At 45.2% G+C, this 16,904-nt stretch overlaps 1 protein-coding gene across 3 annotated transcripts in view; it reads right to left on the bottom strand.

Annotated features, from left to right (window-relative positions):
* The window catches only part of PACC1 (proton activated chloride channel 1), a 33,758-nt gene extending 16,872 nt beyond the window's left edge, over positions 1 to 16,886 (bottom strand). The window contains exons 1-2 of one of the 3 annotated variants that reach the window (XM_081112675.1): positions 16,754 to 16,877; positions 12,431 to 12,527 (exon numbers count right to left, since the gene is read on the bottom strand). In XM_081112675.1, coding sequence (XP_080968801.1) covers positions 12,431 to 12,527; positions 16,754 to 16,789 — 133 coding nt within the window. In that variant the 5' untranslated portion in view covers positions 16,790 to 16,877. Of the gene's footprint in view, positions 1 to 12,430; positions 12,528 to 15,439; positions 15,549 to 16,753 lie in introns of those variants that run through there. The other 2 variants (XM_081112676.1, XM_081112677.1) reach the window with 2 other exon arrangements.
* Between the last annotated feature and the right edge of the window lie 18 nt (positions 16,887 to 16,904).

Below are 16,904 nucleotides of genomic sequence, written 5' to 3'. Positions count from 1 at the left end.
CAAAACTGAAAGAACTCCCAAGTGACTGATGTGGTGCATAACATCTGAGTAAAATTTTTAAGAGTCGGTAGGGAACTAAAAGGCCATCTGGTCCAAACTCACTCCTGTGCAGTGATCTAGGTCCCGCCGCCGTAACTGGCACAATCAGACTGAGAGTCCTAGAGTCCTGACTCCTAGTCACCCCTTTCCATACATGACAGAGTGCGCGTCAGTACTGACTATTCCAGTTACTAATTGCAATAAAAGAAGACCTGCCTGAAAGTCTATCACTGCATCACAAGCAGAACTCAGACATTTGTAAGGCAGACTGCCTACTACCTCCAGCTGAACCACACAGTGAAGATGAACAACGATGGGCATTTGTGGGCAAGATCCACCCTGTCATAAGCCAGATAAACATGACGTGAAGCGCTCTAACGTTGGTGAGGGAAAGAAATGGACCTCTCCCCCATGTTCTTGAAATTGGGAAGGAATTTGCTTTAATTTTTTTAATGCCCTTGACCGGAATCAAACCCAGGACCCTTCAGTTGGCAGGCTGGTGCTCTATCCATTGAGCCAAACCAGCGAGGACAGGAGGTGATGCCTGCAGGAGGCACTCAATGGATAACTCTCTCTCATCGTTGATGTTTCTATCTCTCTCTCCCTCTCCGCTCCTCTCTGAAATCAGTTATAAGAATATAAGGCACAAAAAGGTCATATGACAATTGCATCACTTGGATTTGCTTCTTTTGGACAAATTACTCTCGTGGAAACACTGGCCAAGAGTCTCCTCTGTTTCACTGACAGAAGCCAAGTTTAGGTTCTTTGTAGGCTTTTCCTTGATCCACCGATTCGCATGTAATGTAAGTAAAACCTGTAACTCCTTATCATCCATGTGTGCTACAGGTGTCACTCAATTCTGAAACTAGACACTACTGCATTTTTACCATTAAAAAAAAAGATGCTGGATATTTGACAAAATGTTCTATGCACTCTGCAGTCTGAAAAGCAAACCCTGGCTTTTTTGTGGCAAACTGGATGAATGTATTTTTTTAAAATATATTTTATTGATTTTACAGAGAGGAAGGGAGAGGGATAGAGAGTTAGAAACATCGATGAGAGAGAAACATCGATCAGCTGCCTCCTGCACACCCCATACTGGGGATGTGCCTGCAACCAAGGTACATGCCCTTGACCGGAATCGAACCTGGGACCTTTCAGTCCGCAGACTGACTCTCTATCCACTGAGACAAACCGGTTAGGGCTAGATGAATGTATTTTAAAAGTAAATATCCTGTCCTCGCTGGTTTGGCTCAGTGGATAGAGCACCAGCCTGCCAACTGAAGGGTCCTGGGTTCGATTCCGGTCAAGGACATTAAAAAAATTAAAGCAAATTCCTTCCCAACTGCAAGATGATGGCGGAGTGGGTGGAAGTTACACTCCCCTCCTCCCAGGACCATGTCAGAGTCATGGCTCAAGTACTGAAAAATCCACCTCAATAACTATCTGGATGCTGAGCAGAAGCCTCATAGCTGAGGGTGCACAGAGGAACCCGCATCAGACCGGCAGGAAAGACAGGCACACAAAGGGCTGGCCCGGCACCCACATGCTGCGATTGAGAATCCAAAGGAAGTCCCTATGGAGGAGCCAGGGCCTCAGCCCCATGCCAGGATCCTTAGCCAGAGCACTAAAGCCAGGAAAAAAGCCCTCAAGATACCTGGCTATGGAAATCAGCGGGGGTTCTGTCTGCCCTGGTGAGAGGGCACTGCTCTCCTAGGGGCCATGGCACTCACCCGGGGCTCTGCAGGGGGGTGGCAGCTGGAGTGGACCAGACTGAGCGGAATGGCTGCGGGTAGAAGGTGTGAGTGACAATAGCAAGTGTCCCTGTGCTGGGTGCCACCCAGGGACGCCATCTTGGCTGAGTGGAGCATCCCCCTCCATCCATCTGTCTGGGGAGTGGCAAAGAGCCCCTCCCAGCCGCATCCTGGAAGCCCCACCCTGCCAGGATTGCACCTGGTCGTGCGGTCTGTCTCTGCCTCCAGCCTGAACCGGTGGTGCAGACTATATTGAGGAGTTCCGGAGGAAGCTCGGGCAAACTGGAGGAGTGCCAGAGGCACACAGGGAGGGAGAGAGTTGTGCAGCTATTGGGCAAAGCCATTTCCCCTTCACACGCCTGATCAGTGTCCCTGTCGCTGTGCGGAGCCTTCTCTCTTCTTGGTCAAAGCCTGGTCTATTTTAGCCTGGTGCAATCTGCAGGTCCCACCCCGCCTCAAAGGTCCACAGGCCCCAGGTGGGTGGCAGCAAGCACTGGTGTACCCTGCACTTCTGCAGAGTGGCCTCAGACCCACACTGGCATTGAGTTTGACTCTCTATCAACCTGGTGAACATCACTCCCCACTACCTAGTGACTCACTGAGAACCTATCTCGTGCAACTCAAACACCACAAGAGGCTCTTCTGGTCACTGAGCCGAGCAGGCAGCCAGCAGGCAGAGACAGATTCCAGGAGGCTTGGGGCCTTTTACTGACCTGTCCCTGGCCTCAGTGCTGGCAGAAGCCAGTCTTGGTACACAGCGTGGACCCTTCATGCACTTCGGCAGAAGCAGCCACAAATTGCAGATCACTTGGTAGATCCAGACAGGTAGCCCAGGGTCAGTTACAGACCTCTGACACTGACCAGCACCAGAGTCCCTCCCAAGAGGCTCCAGAACTAACAACTGGTGGCAGGCTTGGACCCCATCAGAGCACGATCCAATCAGCTCCACAGCAGCACACCCAGAGGGAGATCTCGGCAGACACCTCACCCTACTGGGGAGGATTCTGCTTAATGGGGTCAGCCCTTGCACAGCAGCTCGCACGCTGTGATTGTAGTCAATCCTCACAGTCAGGCCCTGAAGGTCAACTGTACACACAGATGACTCAACAGCAATCAAGACTCAACAGGAGGGGTCACATCACCCACATGGGGGACATTCCTGAAGCACCAAAAACAGGTGATTAGGGAGACCATGCCGTTGAGCCCAAAGGCCACCTTACCAAGGCTGAAAGGCACAGCAGATCTCCATAATATACAGAAACAAATGCTGAGAGGCAGCCAAAATGGGAAATAACAATAAACGTGCCCCAAATAAAAGAACAGGGGAAATCCCAAGGAAAAAAAATGAAAAGGAGACAGACAATATGTCAAACACAGAGTTCAAAACTTAGTGGAAGAATGGATGCACTCAGTGAGAACTTAAACACAGAGACAGTAAGCATAAAAAGGGCACAGAAAACATAAAAAAGAACCAGTCAGAAATGAATACACTAGAAGAGCGGTTCTCAACCTGTGGGTCGCGACCCCTTTGGCAGTCGAACAACCCTTTCACAGGGGTCGCCTGAGACCATCCTGCATATCAGATGTTTACATGACAATTCATAACAGTAGCAACATTACAGTTATGAAGTAGCAATGAAAATAATTTTATGGTTGGGTCACAACATGAGGAACTGTATCTAAAGGGCCAGAAGGTTGAGTAACACTGCACTAGAAGGACTATACAGCAGATTAGATGAAACAGGATCGAATCAGTGATTTGGAAGACAAGGTAGCAGAAAGCATCTAATCAGAGCAATGGGCAATTTTTTTTTTTTTAATAATGAAAAATGAGGATAGTTTAAGGGACTTCTGGGACAACATAAGCATAATAACATCCATATCATAGAAGTACCAGAAGGAGAAGAAACTGTAAAGAAATGGGAAAAAATATTTTATTCCAAGGGAAACAACAACAAAAAGCTGGAGTAGCAATATTTACATCAGACACAATAGACTTTAAAACCAAGGCTAAGAGACAAAGAATGGCATTACATAATGATAAAGGGAGCAATCCATCAAGAGAATATAAACCTTGTAAACATTTATGCACCCAACATAGGAGCACCTAATATATAAAGCAAATATTGATGGACTTAAAGGGAGAGAAAGACACAGTAGGAAACTTTAACACCCTATTAACATCAATGGATAGATCTTCCAAACAGAAAATCAACAAGGAAACAGTGGGCTTGAATGACACATAAGACCAGATGGCTTAATTGATACTTTCACAGTATTTCATCCCTGAGCAGCAGGATATACATTCTTTTCAAGGGCAGCCCTAGCTGGTTTGCACACGTACATTTCCAGGATAGACCACATGTTAGGACACAAAATAAGTCAAAATAAATATAAGAAGGCTGAAATCATATCAAGCTTCTTCTCTGACCATAATGGTATGGATCTAGAAATCAATTACAAGAAGAAAACTGAAAAACACACAAACACACGGAGGCTAAATAACATGTTACTAAACAATGAATGGCTTATCAATGAGATCATGGAAGAAATCAAGATACCCTGAGACAAATAAAAATGAAAATACAACAACCCAAAATCTATAGGACACAGTGACAGAGTCCTAAGAGGGAAATTCATAGCAATACAGGCCTACCTCAAGTAACAAGAAAAATCTCTTATAAACAATATAACCTTACACCTAAAGGAACTAGAAAAAGAAGAAAACACAAAGCCCAAGTTGAGAAGAAGAAAATAATTAGGATCAAAGGGGAAATAAACAAAATAGAATCTTAAAAAAAAAAAAAAAAAAAAAAAAAAAAAGGAGTGGAGTCTTTGAAAAGAAAAACAAGATTGATAAACCTTTACTCAGACTCATTAAGAAAAAGAGAGGACCCAAATAAAATCAGAATGAAAGGGGAAAAGTAACAACTGACACCAGAGAAATACAAAGAATTTTAAGAAAATACTAATTGCCAACAAACTGGTTAATCTGGAAAAACTGGATAAATTTCTAGAAATATACAATCTTCCAAGACTGAATCAAGAAGAAACTGGAAATCTGAACAGACTGATTATAGCTCATGAAATTGAAGCAGTAATAAAAAAAAGAGAGAGAAAGGAAAAAAAAAAACACCTCCCAACAAACAAAAGTCCTGGACTGGATGTCTTAACAGGTAAATTTTAACAAACATTCAAAATAGACTTAACACGTATCCTTCTCAAACTACTCCAAAAAATTCAAGAGGAGAGAAGGCTCCCAAGCTCATTTTATGAGACCAGCATTATCCTGATTCCAAAACCAGATAAAAACACTACAAAGAAAGAAAATTATCGGCCAGTATCCCTGATGAACATAGATGCAACAATCCTCAACAAAATATTAGCAAACAGCTCTAGCTGGTTTGGCTCCGTGGATAGAGCACAGGCCTGTGGACTGAAGGGTCCCAGGTTTGATTCCGGTCAAGGGCACAGGAGGTAGCTGATCAATGACTCTCTCTCATCATTGATGTTTCTATCTACCTCTCCCTCTCCTTTCCTCTCTGAAATCAATAAAAATATATTTTTTTAAACATTAGCAAACAGAATTCAGCAATACATTATAAAGTTCATATACCATGGACAAATGGGATTTATTTTGGGGATGCAAAGGATGTGATACACCACACCAACAAAATGAAAGATAAAAATTATATGATCATATCAATAGATGCAGAAAAAGCATTTGACAATCCAGCACCCATTTAGGATAAAAACTCTCAACAAAGTGGAACAGAGGGAACATACCTCAACATAATAAAGGCCATATATGACAAACCCACAGCTGATATCATCTTCAAAGGGGAAAAAATAAAATTGTTTTCCTTAAGATCAGGAACAAGACAGGGATGTCCACTTTCACCACTCCTATTCAACATAGCACTGGAAGTCCTAACCACAGCAATCAGACAAGAAGAAGAAATAACAGGCATACAAATTAGAAAGAGGTAAAACTGTCATTATTTGTAGACGACATGGTACTGTATATAGAAAACCCTAAATGTCCCAACAACAACAACTAGAACTAATAAATGAACTCAGTAAAATAGCATGATACTAAATATTCAGAAATGGGGTGCATTTCATGCACCAATAATGAACTAACAGAAACTAAGAAAACAGTCATCACATTTACATTAAAAAAAAATACCTAGGAATAAATTTAATCAAGGAGGTAAAAGACTTATACTCAGAAAATTATAAGAAATCGAAGGAGATAATAATAAATGGAAGCTGACAACAAGCTTATGGTTACGAAGAATTAAAATATTAAAATGTCCATACTACCCAAAGCAATTTATAGATTCAATGCAATTCCTATCAAAATACTGATGGCATTTTTCACAGAAGTAGAACAAAGAACCCAAAAATGTGAGTGGAAACACAAAAGACTCAGAATAGCAATTTGAAAAAAACAACAATGAAGTAGGAGGTATCACACTACCTGATATCAAGGCTATAATAATTAAAAACAGCATGGTACTGGCATAAAAACAGACACATAGATCAATGGGACAGAATAGAGAACCCAGAGATAAACCCCTATATGGTTAATTACTCTCTGACAAAGGAAGAGATAACATACAATGGAGTAAAGACAGTCTATTCAATAAATGGCATTGGGAAAATTGAACAGATACATGCAAAAAAATGAAACTAGACCGCCTTTTTACATCATATACAAGAATAAACTCAAAATGGCTTAAAGACTTAAATGTAAGGTCTGAAACCATAAAACTCCTAATGGAAAACTTGGGCAATAAAATCTCGGACATTACTCTTAGCAATATTTTTTCTGATATATCTCAGGCAAGGAAAGCAAAGGAAATAATAAACAAATGGGACTACATCAAACTAAAGTTTTTGCACAGCAAGGGAAACCAATAAAATGAAAAGACAACCTACTGATTGGGAGAACATATTTGCCAATATTATATCCAATAAGGGGTTAATAGCCAAAATTAATAAAGAACTCAGACAACTCAACACCAAAAAAACAAACAACCCAATTAAAAAATGGGTAGAGGACCTGAAAATACACTTCTCTAAAGAGAACATATAGATCGCCAATAGACATCTGAAAAGATGCTCAACATCACCAATCATCTGAGAAATGGAAATTAAAACCACAATAAGATGCCACTAACACCTGTGAGAAAAGCTATCATTAATAAATCAACAAACACGTGTTGGGGAGGATCTTGACAAAAGGGAACCCCAGTGCACTGCTGAGGGGAATGCAGATTGGTGCAACCACTGTAGAAAACAGTGTGAAGGTTCCTCAAAAACATTCAAAATGGACCCGCCTTATGACCCAGTGTTTCCACCTCTCGGTATATATCTGAAGTCACCGAAAACACTAATTCAAAAGAACATATGCACCCCTATGTTCATTGCAGCATTATTTCCATAGCCAAGAATCAGAAGCAACCCAAGTGCCCATCAGGAAACAAATGGATAAAAAGCAGTGGTACAAGGAAATACAGTAAACCCCCAATTTAATGGACTTTGGATTTAAAGGACAAAATGTCCAGTCTATATGTCATATGTGAAAATTAACACCCTGTTAATTTTAAAATGCTTTTAACCAAGATATGTTTATAATTAAACTTACAAGGTATTTTTTGTTGTTATTTTTAACAAATTTTAGCAAATGGCCATATGTTGGAAACAACACTGTAGTAATTTCGCTAACATAAATAAATATTACATATCTACAACTATACATACTTAAATCCACTTGTAAACAATGTTCAGGGAATGATTAGCACGTGATCACACCGCATCTCGCACAGTAACTATCACTAGTTCTGTTGCTGCATGGCGTGACAATCTGCAGCAGTTTTAACGCGTGCCCAGTTATTCCCAGGTGCACTAAGCCACGCCCCAGTTGTCTGCATTTGTTTACTCTTGGTGACCAGTGAATGCATGCGTTTACTAGACCTATTCAGTATAAATTTAAAATTACAGTAATACATACAGAAAACTTTTCTGTGAAATTTAACTTTTCATACATACTTACTTTTAATTACACAAACATGTCCACATAAGTAAAAAGAGGTAAACCAATTCGTCAATTGTTTAACATATGCATTGGGAAACCTACTTTATTATATAACGGACTTCAGGCTTCAATGGACACTCCCTCACCCGAACTAGTCCTTTCTATCAAGGTTTTACTGTATTACTTGGCCATACAAAAGAATGAACTCTTACCATCTGCAACAGCATGAATGGACCTAGAGGGTATTACGCTAAGTGAAATAAGCCAGAGAAAGACAAATAGCATACGTGGAATCTAATGAACAAAATAAACTAACAAAACTGAAACACTTATAGATACAGAGAACAAACTGACGGAGGCCAGAGGGGATGGGCGTTGGAGGGCCAGGATGCAATAAGGCAATGGGATTAAGAAGTGCTAATTGCTAGTTACAAAATAGGCATGGGGGTGTACAGTACAGCATAGGGAATATAGTTATTAATACTGTAGTAACTAACTATGCTGTGAGCCAGGCACTTGAGTTATACAGAACACTTTGCAACCTATATGAATGTCTATCTGCTGTATGCCTAAAACTAACACAAAATAGTTTTAAATGCAAACTGTAATAGAAAAATAATTTTTTAAATTATATTTCCTTTATATGAATATAAACTTGAGGTAGTAGCAAGACAAAAATAATGCACAAATGTTCTTGAAAGAAAGGTAACTTTTGAGTTGTGTAAAATCTACAACACAACTGCTTCAAAAACCCACACTTCCCAGACAGTAAGCCTGGCCATTAAAGGGATCTGTGACAAGCAATTCACTTTCTGAAAACAAGCTGGGTTTTGTGCTCAGAGGGAGGAGAACTGGGTGGCTACCTTGCAGAAAGCACTTGGGCAAAGGTGCATTCTGAGTGCGGAGGAGTGACAGTTTTTGTCTCTGCTTCTCTTTAGTGACTGTTTTTGGTTTTGGTTTTTTGAGATACGTTTACATACCATAACATTACCCTTTTAAAGTGAATATATTTCACAGTTCTTAGCATATTCACAAGGTGTGCAACCATCACCACTATCTAATTACAGAACATTTTCATAACCCAAAAAGAAACTCCATAATCTTTAGTAGTCCTTCCTCCTCCTCCTTAGTCCCTGCTAACCAATAATCTACTTTCTGTCTATGGAATTGCCTATTCTGGACAATTCACATAAAGAGAATCATTCGATATGTGGCCTTTGGGTCTGACTTCTTTCATTTAATGTTTTCAAGACTCATCCATGTCGGATGGAACTGGAGACCATTATGCTAAGTGAAATAAGCCAGTCAATGAAGGAAACATACCACATGATCTCACTCATTCATGGATAATAGAGACCATTATAAACTTTTGAACAATAATAGATACAGAGGCAGAGCTGCCTCAAACAGATTGTCAAACTGCAGCGGGAAGGCCGGGGAGGGTTGGAGGGCAGGAGGTAGGGGGGTAAGAGATCAACTAAAGGACTTGTATGCATGCATATAAGCATAACCAATGGACATAAGACACTGGGGCATAGGGGAGGCTGGGGGACTGTCTAGGGCGGGGTGATAAAATGGACACATATGTAATACCCTTTGTAATACTTTAAGCAATTAAAAAAAAAAAAAAAAGACTCATCCATGTCATAGCATAATCAATTCTTCATTTCTTTTTATTGCCAAGTAACATCCCACTATATTAACATACTATTTATTCATTCATCGGATGGTGGACACCTGGGTTGTTTCCATCTTTTGGCTATTATGATTAATGCTGCTATGAACATTCTTATACAAGTTTTCGTGTGGATGCAAGTCTTCCTTTCTCTCGGATATATACCAGGATTGGAATTGCTGGGTCACAGGATAACTCTGTATTTAACCTCTTGAGGAACTGCCAGGCTGTTTTCCACAGCAACTGCACCATTTTACATTCCCACCAGCAATGTACAGGGGTTCTCGTTTCCTGATATCCTCACCAAAACTGGTTATGGTTCGTCTTATTGATTATAGCCATCTTAGTAGGTTGAAGTGGTATCTCCTTGTGGTTTAAATTTGCATTTCCCTGATGATTAATGGTGTTGAGCAGCTTCTCATGTGCTTATTATCAATCATTTGTATATCTACAGAAAAAAACTTCATCTTTCAAAGTCTGCCCTCCCTCCTTCTTCCTGCATCTGTCCTTTCCTAATTGGAGGCAAGAGGACAGTGCAGGGTACAGAAGGCAGAAGAATGGCCCATCAAGGATTCCAAAGTCCTAACTCTTGGAACTTGTAAATGTGTCCAGTTATACGCCAAAGAGAAATTAAGGCAGAAAGATGGGATTAAAGTTGCTCACCATGTACCTTAAAACAGGGACATCATCTTGGAATATCTGGGTACACCCAATGTAATTACAAGGGCTCTTTAAATGTGGAAGAGGGAGGCAGAAGTCAGTGGCAGAATGACAATATGTGAAAAATACTCCAACCGCCACTGCTGGTTTGAAGGTGAAAGAAGGGCCACAAGCCAAGGAATTGGGGCAGCCTCTAACGCTGGAAAGTCCACTACAACAGATGTCCAGGCTCCTTCCTGGAGCCTCCAGGAAGGAAGGCAGGTCTGCCAACACCTCCACTATAGCCCAGGGAGACCCATTTGGGACTTCTGACCTCCAGAACTGCAAGGTACTTGTGTTGTTGTAAACCACTAAGTTTGTGGTAATTTGTTACAGAAACATAGACACTAACATTCAAGGCTTTTAAACTGTTCTCCCCAGGCAGTGCCTAGAGCAGTGATGGCGAACCTTTTGAGCTCGGCTGTCAGCATTTTGAAAAACCCTAACTTAACTCTGGTGCCGTGTCACCTATAGAAATTTTTTGATATTTGCAACCATAGTAAAACAAAGATTTATATTTTTGATATTCATTTTATATATTTAAATGCCATTTAACAAAGAAAAATCAACCAAAAAAATGAGTTCGCGTGTCACCTCTGACACGCATGTCATAGGTTCACCATCACTGGCCTAGAGTCAGAGTGGGGGCAGTCATGCGACTACCTACCTTTTATATATTGGCCTTTAGTAAAAAGATGCTTTAAATATTTTTTAAAACCACTGGTGCAGCAGAAAGAGTTTGAGGTCAGAAAGAACTTGACCCAGTCTGCTTGTTTACCAGCCACGTGATCGTCCCACACTCTTTAACCTTGGGGCAATGGCTATGACAGTGCCTGGCCCAGAGGTCGCAATCAGTAAACATCAGCTGCCCTTCCAGCCTCCTTCCTTCTCCAAAGTCTTCTCTAAGGATTAGACACAATCGCAGAATTTCCTGTCCCGTTCTCCTCCCCGACAAATACTGGAATGAAGAGGAGCAGAATCCCACCTCCCCCGACCCACCCTAGAAGCTAGAGTCTGACTGAGCCTTCATTCATTTATTCAACAAATATTTATTGCATGGCCAGGGCTAAAGAAGTGAGCAAAACAGACTGGTCTCCACCATCAGGGAGCTTACATTCCAGTAAAATAGACAGATATTAATCAGTCAGGCAAACAAATACACCACCCTATCAGCAACAGCTACAAGGGCGAGGGGCACAGGCTATACAGTGACAGTGTGGGAGGGTGGGAAGTGATCTAGTTGGGAGGTCACAGAAGGCTTTGTAGAAAAAAAAAATGAGTGAGCTGAAGAATGATTAGGCATCCACTAGGTGATGGAAGGAAGAGAACTCCAGGAAGAGGAATTCCCTCCGATGGCGGGAGGGAATGAGCGCAAGATAAAAGAAGGCAGGCCCAGCTAAGAGGCAGAGCAAATGGTGAAGAAGGGAAGGAAGGAAGGAAAAAAGAATGACTCCCAGGTTTAACTGGGTGGGCAGTGGTGCCCTCCCTCCTCTCTAAAAAAAATCTCGGAAACAGGAAACACTGGAAGAGGGTCAAGTGGGGAGATCAGGAGGGCGAATCTGGATGTGTGGAGTTCAGGGTACCTCTGGAAGAGCTAAGCAGAGCTATCACCTGGGCATTTGGATATACAGGGTAAATATGTCCAGAGTTTATCAGTCACCGCTGGGCGAGAGATGTGAGCATGGCAGGTACATGTGAGCAAGCAGTGGGTGAAGCAGGGGAGGAAGAGGTGGTCAACGGTGTCCTGCAAGGCTCCATAAGGGGCCCCCTGACTGACAGGACCCTGCTCGCCCAGCTGGGCGACTATCCTGGAGAGGTCTGATATCAGAGAGGTGGTGCCTATTAGATATTCTTCCAGAGGCTCTGGGAAGTGACCCAGATATTACAAGCTCAGCTACTACCTGCTTCTTAGGGGAAAACTAACAGAAGAGCAGACTCCCAAAGTCCTTGCTATTGTATCCAAAGACCTGGCCGCAGGAACTGGCTCACACGCGGGTACAGAAAAGGGTAGATACGGGCCTAGGCACAGCCTCTGTCCCAGGCTGGTTAAATATGCATAGCTTTAAAACTAGGGCACCACCTGAGATCTGACACCAAGGCGCAAACGGGGGCCCCTCCTCTGCCACGGTACCCACAGGCGAGGTGCCTGGCCCGGGCTTCCCGCTGCAGCAGCAGCACCCGCCATTTTCCCACCCTTCACCCCAGACTGAACCCACTTACCTGGTAAGATTCCTGAACCCTGGACTCTGACTGCCTCCTTTTCCTGCTCGTCTGCCCGCTCTGAGTTCTCAACCACCTGATCCAACTCCTCACTCAGCTAAAGGAAGACAAAGGGGACAAACAGGTCAGCCACATCCGCCTTGCTTTCCCAGACTAGACTAGGAAAGCAGAAGCTGCTTCTCACTTAATCATCACACACACACACACACACACACACACACACACAAATCCCATAGTGTAGGGTGTCCTACCAATTCTGAAGCTCAGAAAACTCAAGTAACTTCCTGCATATTCATTTCCTAGAGGTGCCATGACAAGCACCACAAATGGGGTGGCTTAAGACAATAGACATGTATTCCAGCAGGGCTGTCCCTTCTGAGGGCTGTGAGGGGACTTTCCCTGCCTCTCTCTCTGCCTCTCATAGTGGCCAGCATCCTCGGTGCTCCTTGGTTGTAGCTGCACCCACCTCCAATCTGTGCCCGCATCGTCACATGGAGTCTCTGTATAAGGACACCCTTCATACTGGATGTGGGCTCACCCTACTCCAGTATGACCTCATCTTAACTAATTACATCTACAATGACCCTACTGCCTAATAAGGCCACATTCTAAGGTACTGGGGGTTAGGACTTCAACACATTTCGGGGGGAGGGGGGCACAATTCAACACATCACTTCCCGTGGCCATAGATGTACGAGTCAAATCCAAGTTGGCCTAGTTCCAAAGCCCATGATCTTAACCACTTCCCAGAGGAGGAGGAAATGCAGCCTGGAGCCTGCTGAGCAAGAGGGAACAGGGAAGAGGGTGTCAGAGCTCTCCAGACTCTGGCCAACGTTCACTGATGCAGGCAGCACAGGGCAGAACAAAGTGGGAAGGGCCAGTCCATTTCAGGGGCAGATACTCCTCAGCTGCCAGTAAGCAGGCAACCTCAACCTCACTCCACCAGTGTTCTCACCTGTCAAATGGGGGAAATGATGCCGAGGAGACTGGCAGAAAGGATACAACGATAACCAACAAGTCTCTGCAGTATTGAGGAGGAGGGGGGTAGGAGAGGTCAAGACCAGAGAGAGAGGAGGAGCTACCACTGCTTTGGGATGAGAGGAGGGGAGAGCTATCCCTAATATTTGCTTACATCCACACTGTAAATGTCTAGGCCAGGGGTGGGCAAACTTTTTGACTCGAGGGCCACAATGGGTTCTTAAACTGGACCGGAGGGCCGGAACAAAAGCCTGGATGGAGTGTTTGTGTGAACTAATATAAATTCAAAGTAAACATCATTACATAAAAGGGTACGGTCTTTTTTTTCAATAGTTTTATTCATTTCAAACGGGCCGGTCTTTTTTTTCAATAGTTTTATTCATTTCAAACGGGCCGGATCTGGCCCGCGGGGCCGTAGTTTGCCCACGGCTGGTCTAGGGTCTCAAGATATTTTTCATTAAAAATTTATCTCCAGCCTGGCTGGTGGGGCTTAGTGGTTGAGCATCAACCAAGAGGTTTGACTGGGTTGTGGGCTCAATTCCCAGTAGGGGGTGTGCAGGTGTTTCTCTCTCATCAATTCTTCTATCCCTCTCCCTCTCTCTAAAAAAATCAGTAAGAACATATTTAAAAAATTCATCTCCAATAGATATGAGTTAAATAAAGCCCTATGCATCTATTATTCTTGCAGGTCCCTCTCCATGCCTCCACTCCTGCCCCTTAGGTAAAACTCCCAGCTTTAAAGCCTTCCAGTCCCAAAAGAAAAGAAAAGGTGGGAGAGGGCTGGGAGGCCAAAGAAGTCACCATGAGACTCAGGATGCTAATGGCAGCACAGATCAGGAGGTCCCAGGAGCCTTCACTTGTCAAAGGGAAGAGAGGACGACAGTCCCAGGAAGGCCCAAATTCTCTCCTCCAAGCATCAGTGCAGCCTAAGCCAGGTGGCAACACTCGCCTCACCCAATTCCCTTCTGATTACCTGCAGCTATGTTGAGCCCACCTCCTGGCCTGCCCCAGCCGAATTCTCAGCACGCCCCATCCCCTAAAGCCAAAATCTCCACTCAGCAAAGAAACCTAACTCAAAGCTTGGTCCACTCTCAGGATGATCCAGGAAAGAAAGCTGCAGGCCCCCCTCTGGGTGGCCGCTTTCTTTTGAAGGCGAGAGATAGGGATTGCAGAACAGGCCCCTCAAGAAAGGGGAGGCATCCTTGCAGTGCCTTGCACCGTGAAGGTACCCCCAGATACCAACTGATTCAGCCTCTGGCCTTGCCCTGCAAGCAGGAGAACTGCCTAAATTTTAATCAACATTTTAGGTGATTAGTGAGGAGACAGAGACTGCAGGCTGCCTGTGGTCGGTGAGGGACATGATCCTGTAAACAGGGACACCTACGCTCCCTAGAAGCAGGAGCCGCACATGCGCTGTTAACAGGAGCTATTATTTTATTCACCTGCCAGGCTCTGAGCGAAGCACTTCCCACAAACCAACTCACCTAACCCGCAAAACCCCAGGAGACAGGGCCTACCGTTACCTTCATTTTGCAGATAAACTGAGGCTGAGAGAAGTTAAATGACTTGATAAAAGTCAAACAGCAAGAGGTAGAGCCCGGATAGAAACAGGGAGTTTTTCACTTCAAAGTCCTAGTATTTATCCACTATGGTCTCCTCCCTAGAACCCTGAAAACTTTCAGTCAGGGAGAGACACCACTCATTCCCCAGGATTCCCCCACTGTCCAGGACGTGAAATCTAGGGCCCGAGAATCCACATCGCTGGTTAAAAGCCCAGCGGGCTCCGTTTGGATACAAGAACGAGGTGGGATAAAGATGATGGGAGGAGAAATATAAAAAGCTGTCCCAAAGTCACATTCCAGCCCAACTCCTACACTACTAAACGGCCAGCCAGTCGCAGGCAACTCTCACCTGACTGCAACTCAGCTGCCTCCTCTACTACGGGGCTAAGCCACCTGTTTTGTACAGTCCACACTGTCGCTGACAGATGGAGACATGGACATCATACTGGTCACACAGCAGCAAGTTTACCTGAAGAGGACAGGCAGCACGCTAGACTGGTACGGGAAGTCAGTCTCCGAAGAGCGAGTGGGATTTGAGACTCGCCCCTTGAATAATTGGGGGCTTTTCATCAATGGAGCTGGAGAAGCGGTTAAAGGAGAAACGGTGTGAGCACAGGCATGGAGGCCAGAAAGCAGAAGCACATTTTTAAACAGTGAGCTTCCAAGTGCAGCCAGAACCTGGGTGAGTGAGGAGATGAAGGCAATGGGGGGTACAGCCGCTGAGCTGTGCAGGGCTTTTAAAGCTTGGTGAGAAGTGTGGGCTGTTCTGAGTAGGCCAAGGGCAACATCAGGTGTATGGAAAAAAGGAATGCTCTGGGGTCCAGGCAGGGCCTCAAAGCGAATCTGCACACTCACACAGCGTGGGGAGACCAAAGGGGGAGGTGAAACACAGGATCACACTCAGGTGGTTAGAGCGGATGCAGGGACACAAGCGGGAGGACTGGGAATGTGGCACTGCCTGAACTTGGCAAGTGTGTGTGTGTGGGGGGGGGGGGGCACACAGGGAAGAAAGATGACGGAGGTTTGGGGCCTGCGAGGAGGAGGAGGAGGAGGAGGAGGAGGAGGAGGAGGAGGAGGAGGAGGAGGAGGAGGAGAGCAGTTCACTAGTCGCCATAGGAGTCAGAAGGAAGAGCTGGTTTGAGGGGAAAGCTGGCTCAGGACAGGCAAGAAAGAGACAAAGAACTGGAAAGTGATCGTTAAAGTCGCGGGAGGAGGTGAGACCGGAGAGAGACAGAGTGGAGCGAGAAGCCCCTATGTCACTGAAAGCATACTTTAAAGTCAGGCGGCCACCAAAACAAGATGTAATTATCCCTATCATTATCAGCTGCAGGGGCCACGAGGCCTGGGGCTGGAGGAGGGCTGATGCCCACCGCGCATCCACCCTAGCGGGGAGCAGGGCGCAGGCGCTCCCACTTGTTGCAAACAACACTGGGGTCCCCGAGGCCAAGCCGGGTCCCGCCCGGCCCGCCGCGAGGCCGCCGGGGTCCGACGAGGCTTTAATCATTCACCTGCTGGTGACGAATCGCCGCTCCGAGGGGGTGAGGGGTGGGGGCAGCTCTGGCCGAGCAACGGCAGCATCCGGCCGCTTCCCGCCTGCTCTGCCCCTCCTCTGCACTGGGGGACCCCTCTGCACGCGGGAGCCCCAATCTCGACGCACTCACCAGCTCCTCCGCAGCCCCCCCGCCCCGCACCCCTCCCGCTCAGACTCCCAGACGCCCGGGACCCGCTCCTCCGCTACATAGGAAACTTTGTTTCCGCCCCGCGTCCAACCCAAGCTTTGTACCTCCTGGTAAGATGTGGAGAGCTCTTGCCGGATCATGGCACTGACGGGAGCTAAGCACACCAGAGCCCGCTACGCCCCGGAGCGAAGACCGCAGCCGCAGCGCCGGGACCTGCCGGCTCCGCGAGGTGCTACGCGTTCTGAGGGGCGGTGC

This window comes from Myotis nattereri (genome assembly GCF_964212035.1).
Source record: "Myotis nattereri genome assembly, chromosome: 18".
Lineage (NCBI taxonomy): Eukaryota > Metazoa > Chordata > Mammalia > Chiroptera > Vespertilionidae > Myotis > Myotis nattereri.
This window is presented reverse-complemented; position numbering and strand designations above follow the sequence as displayed.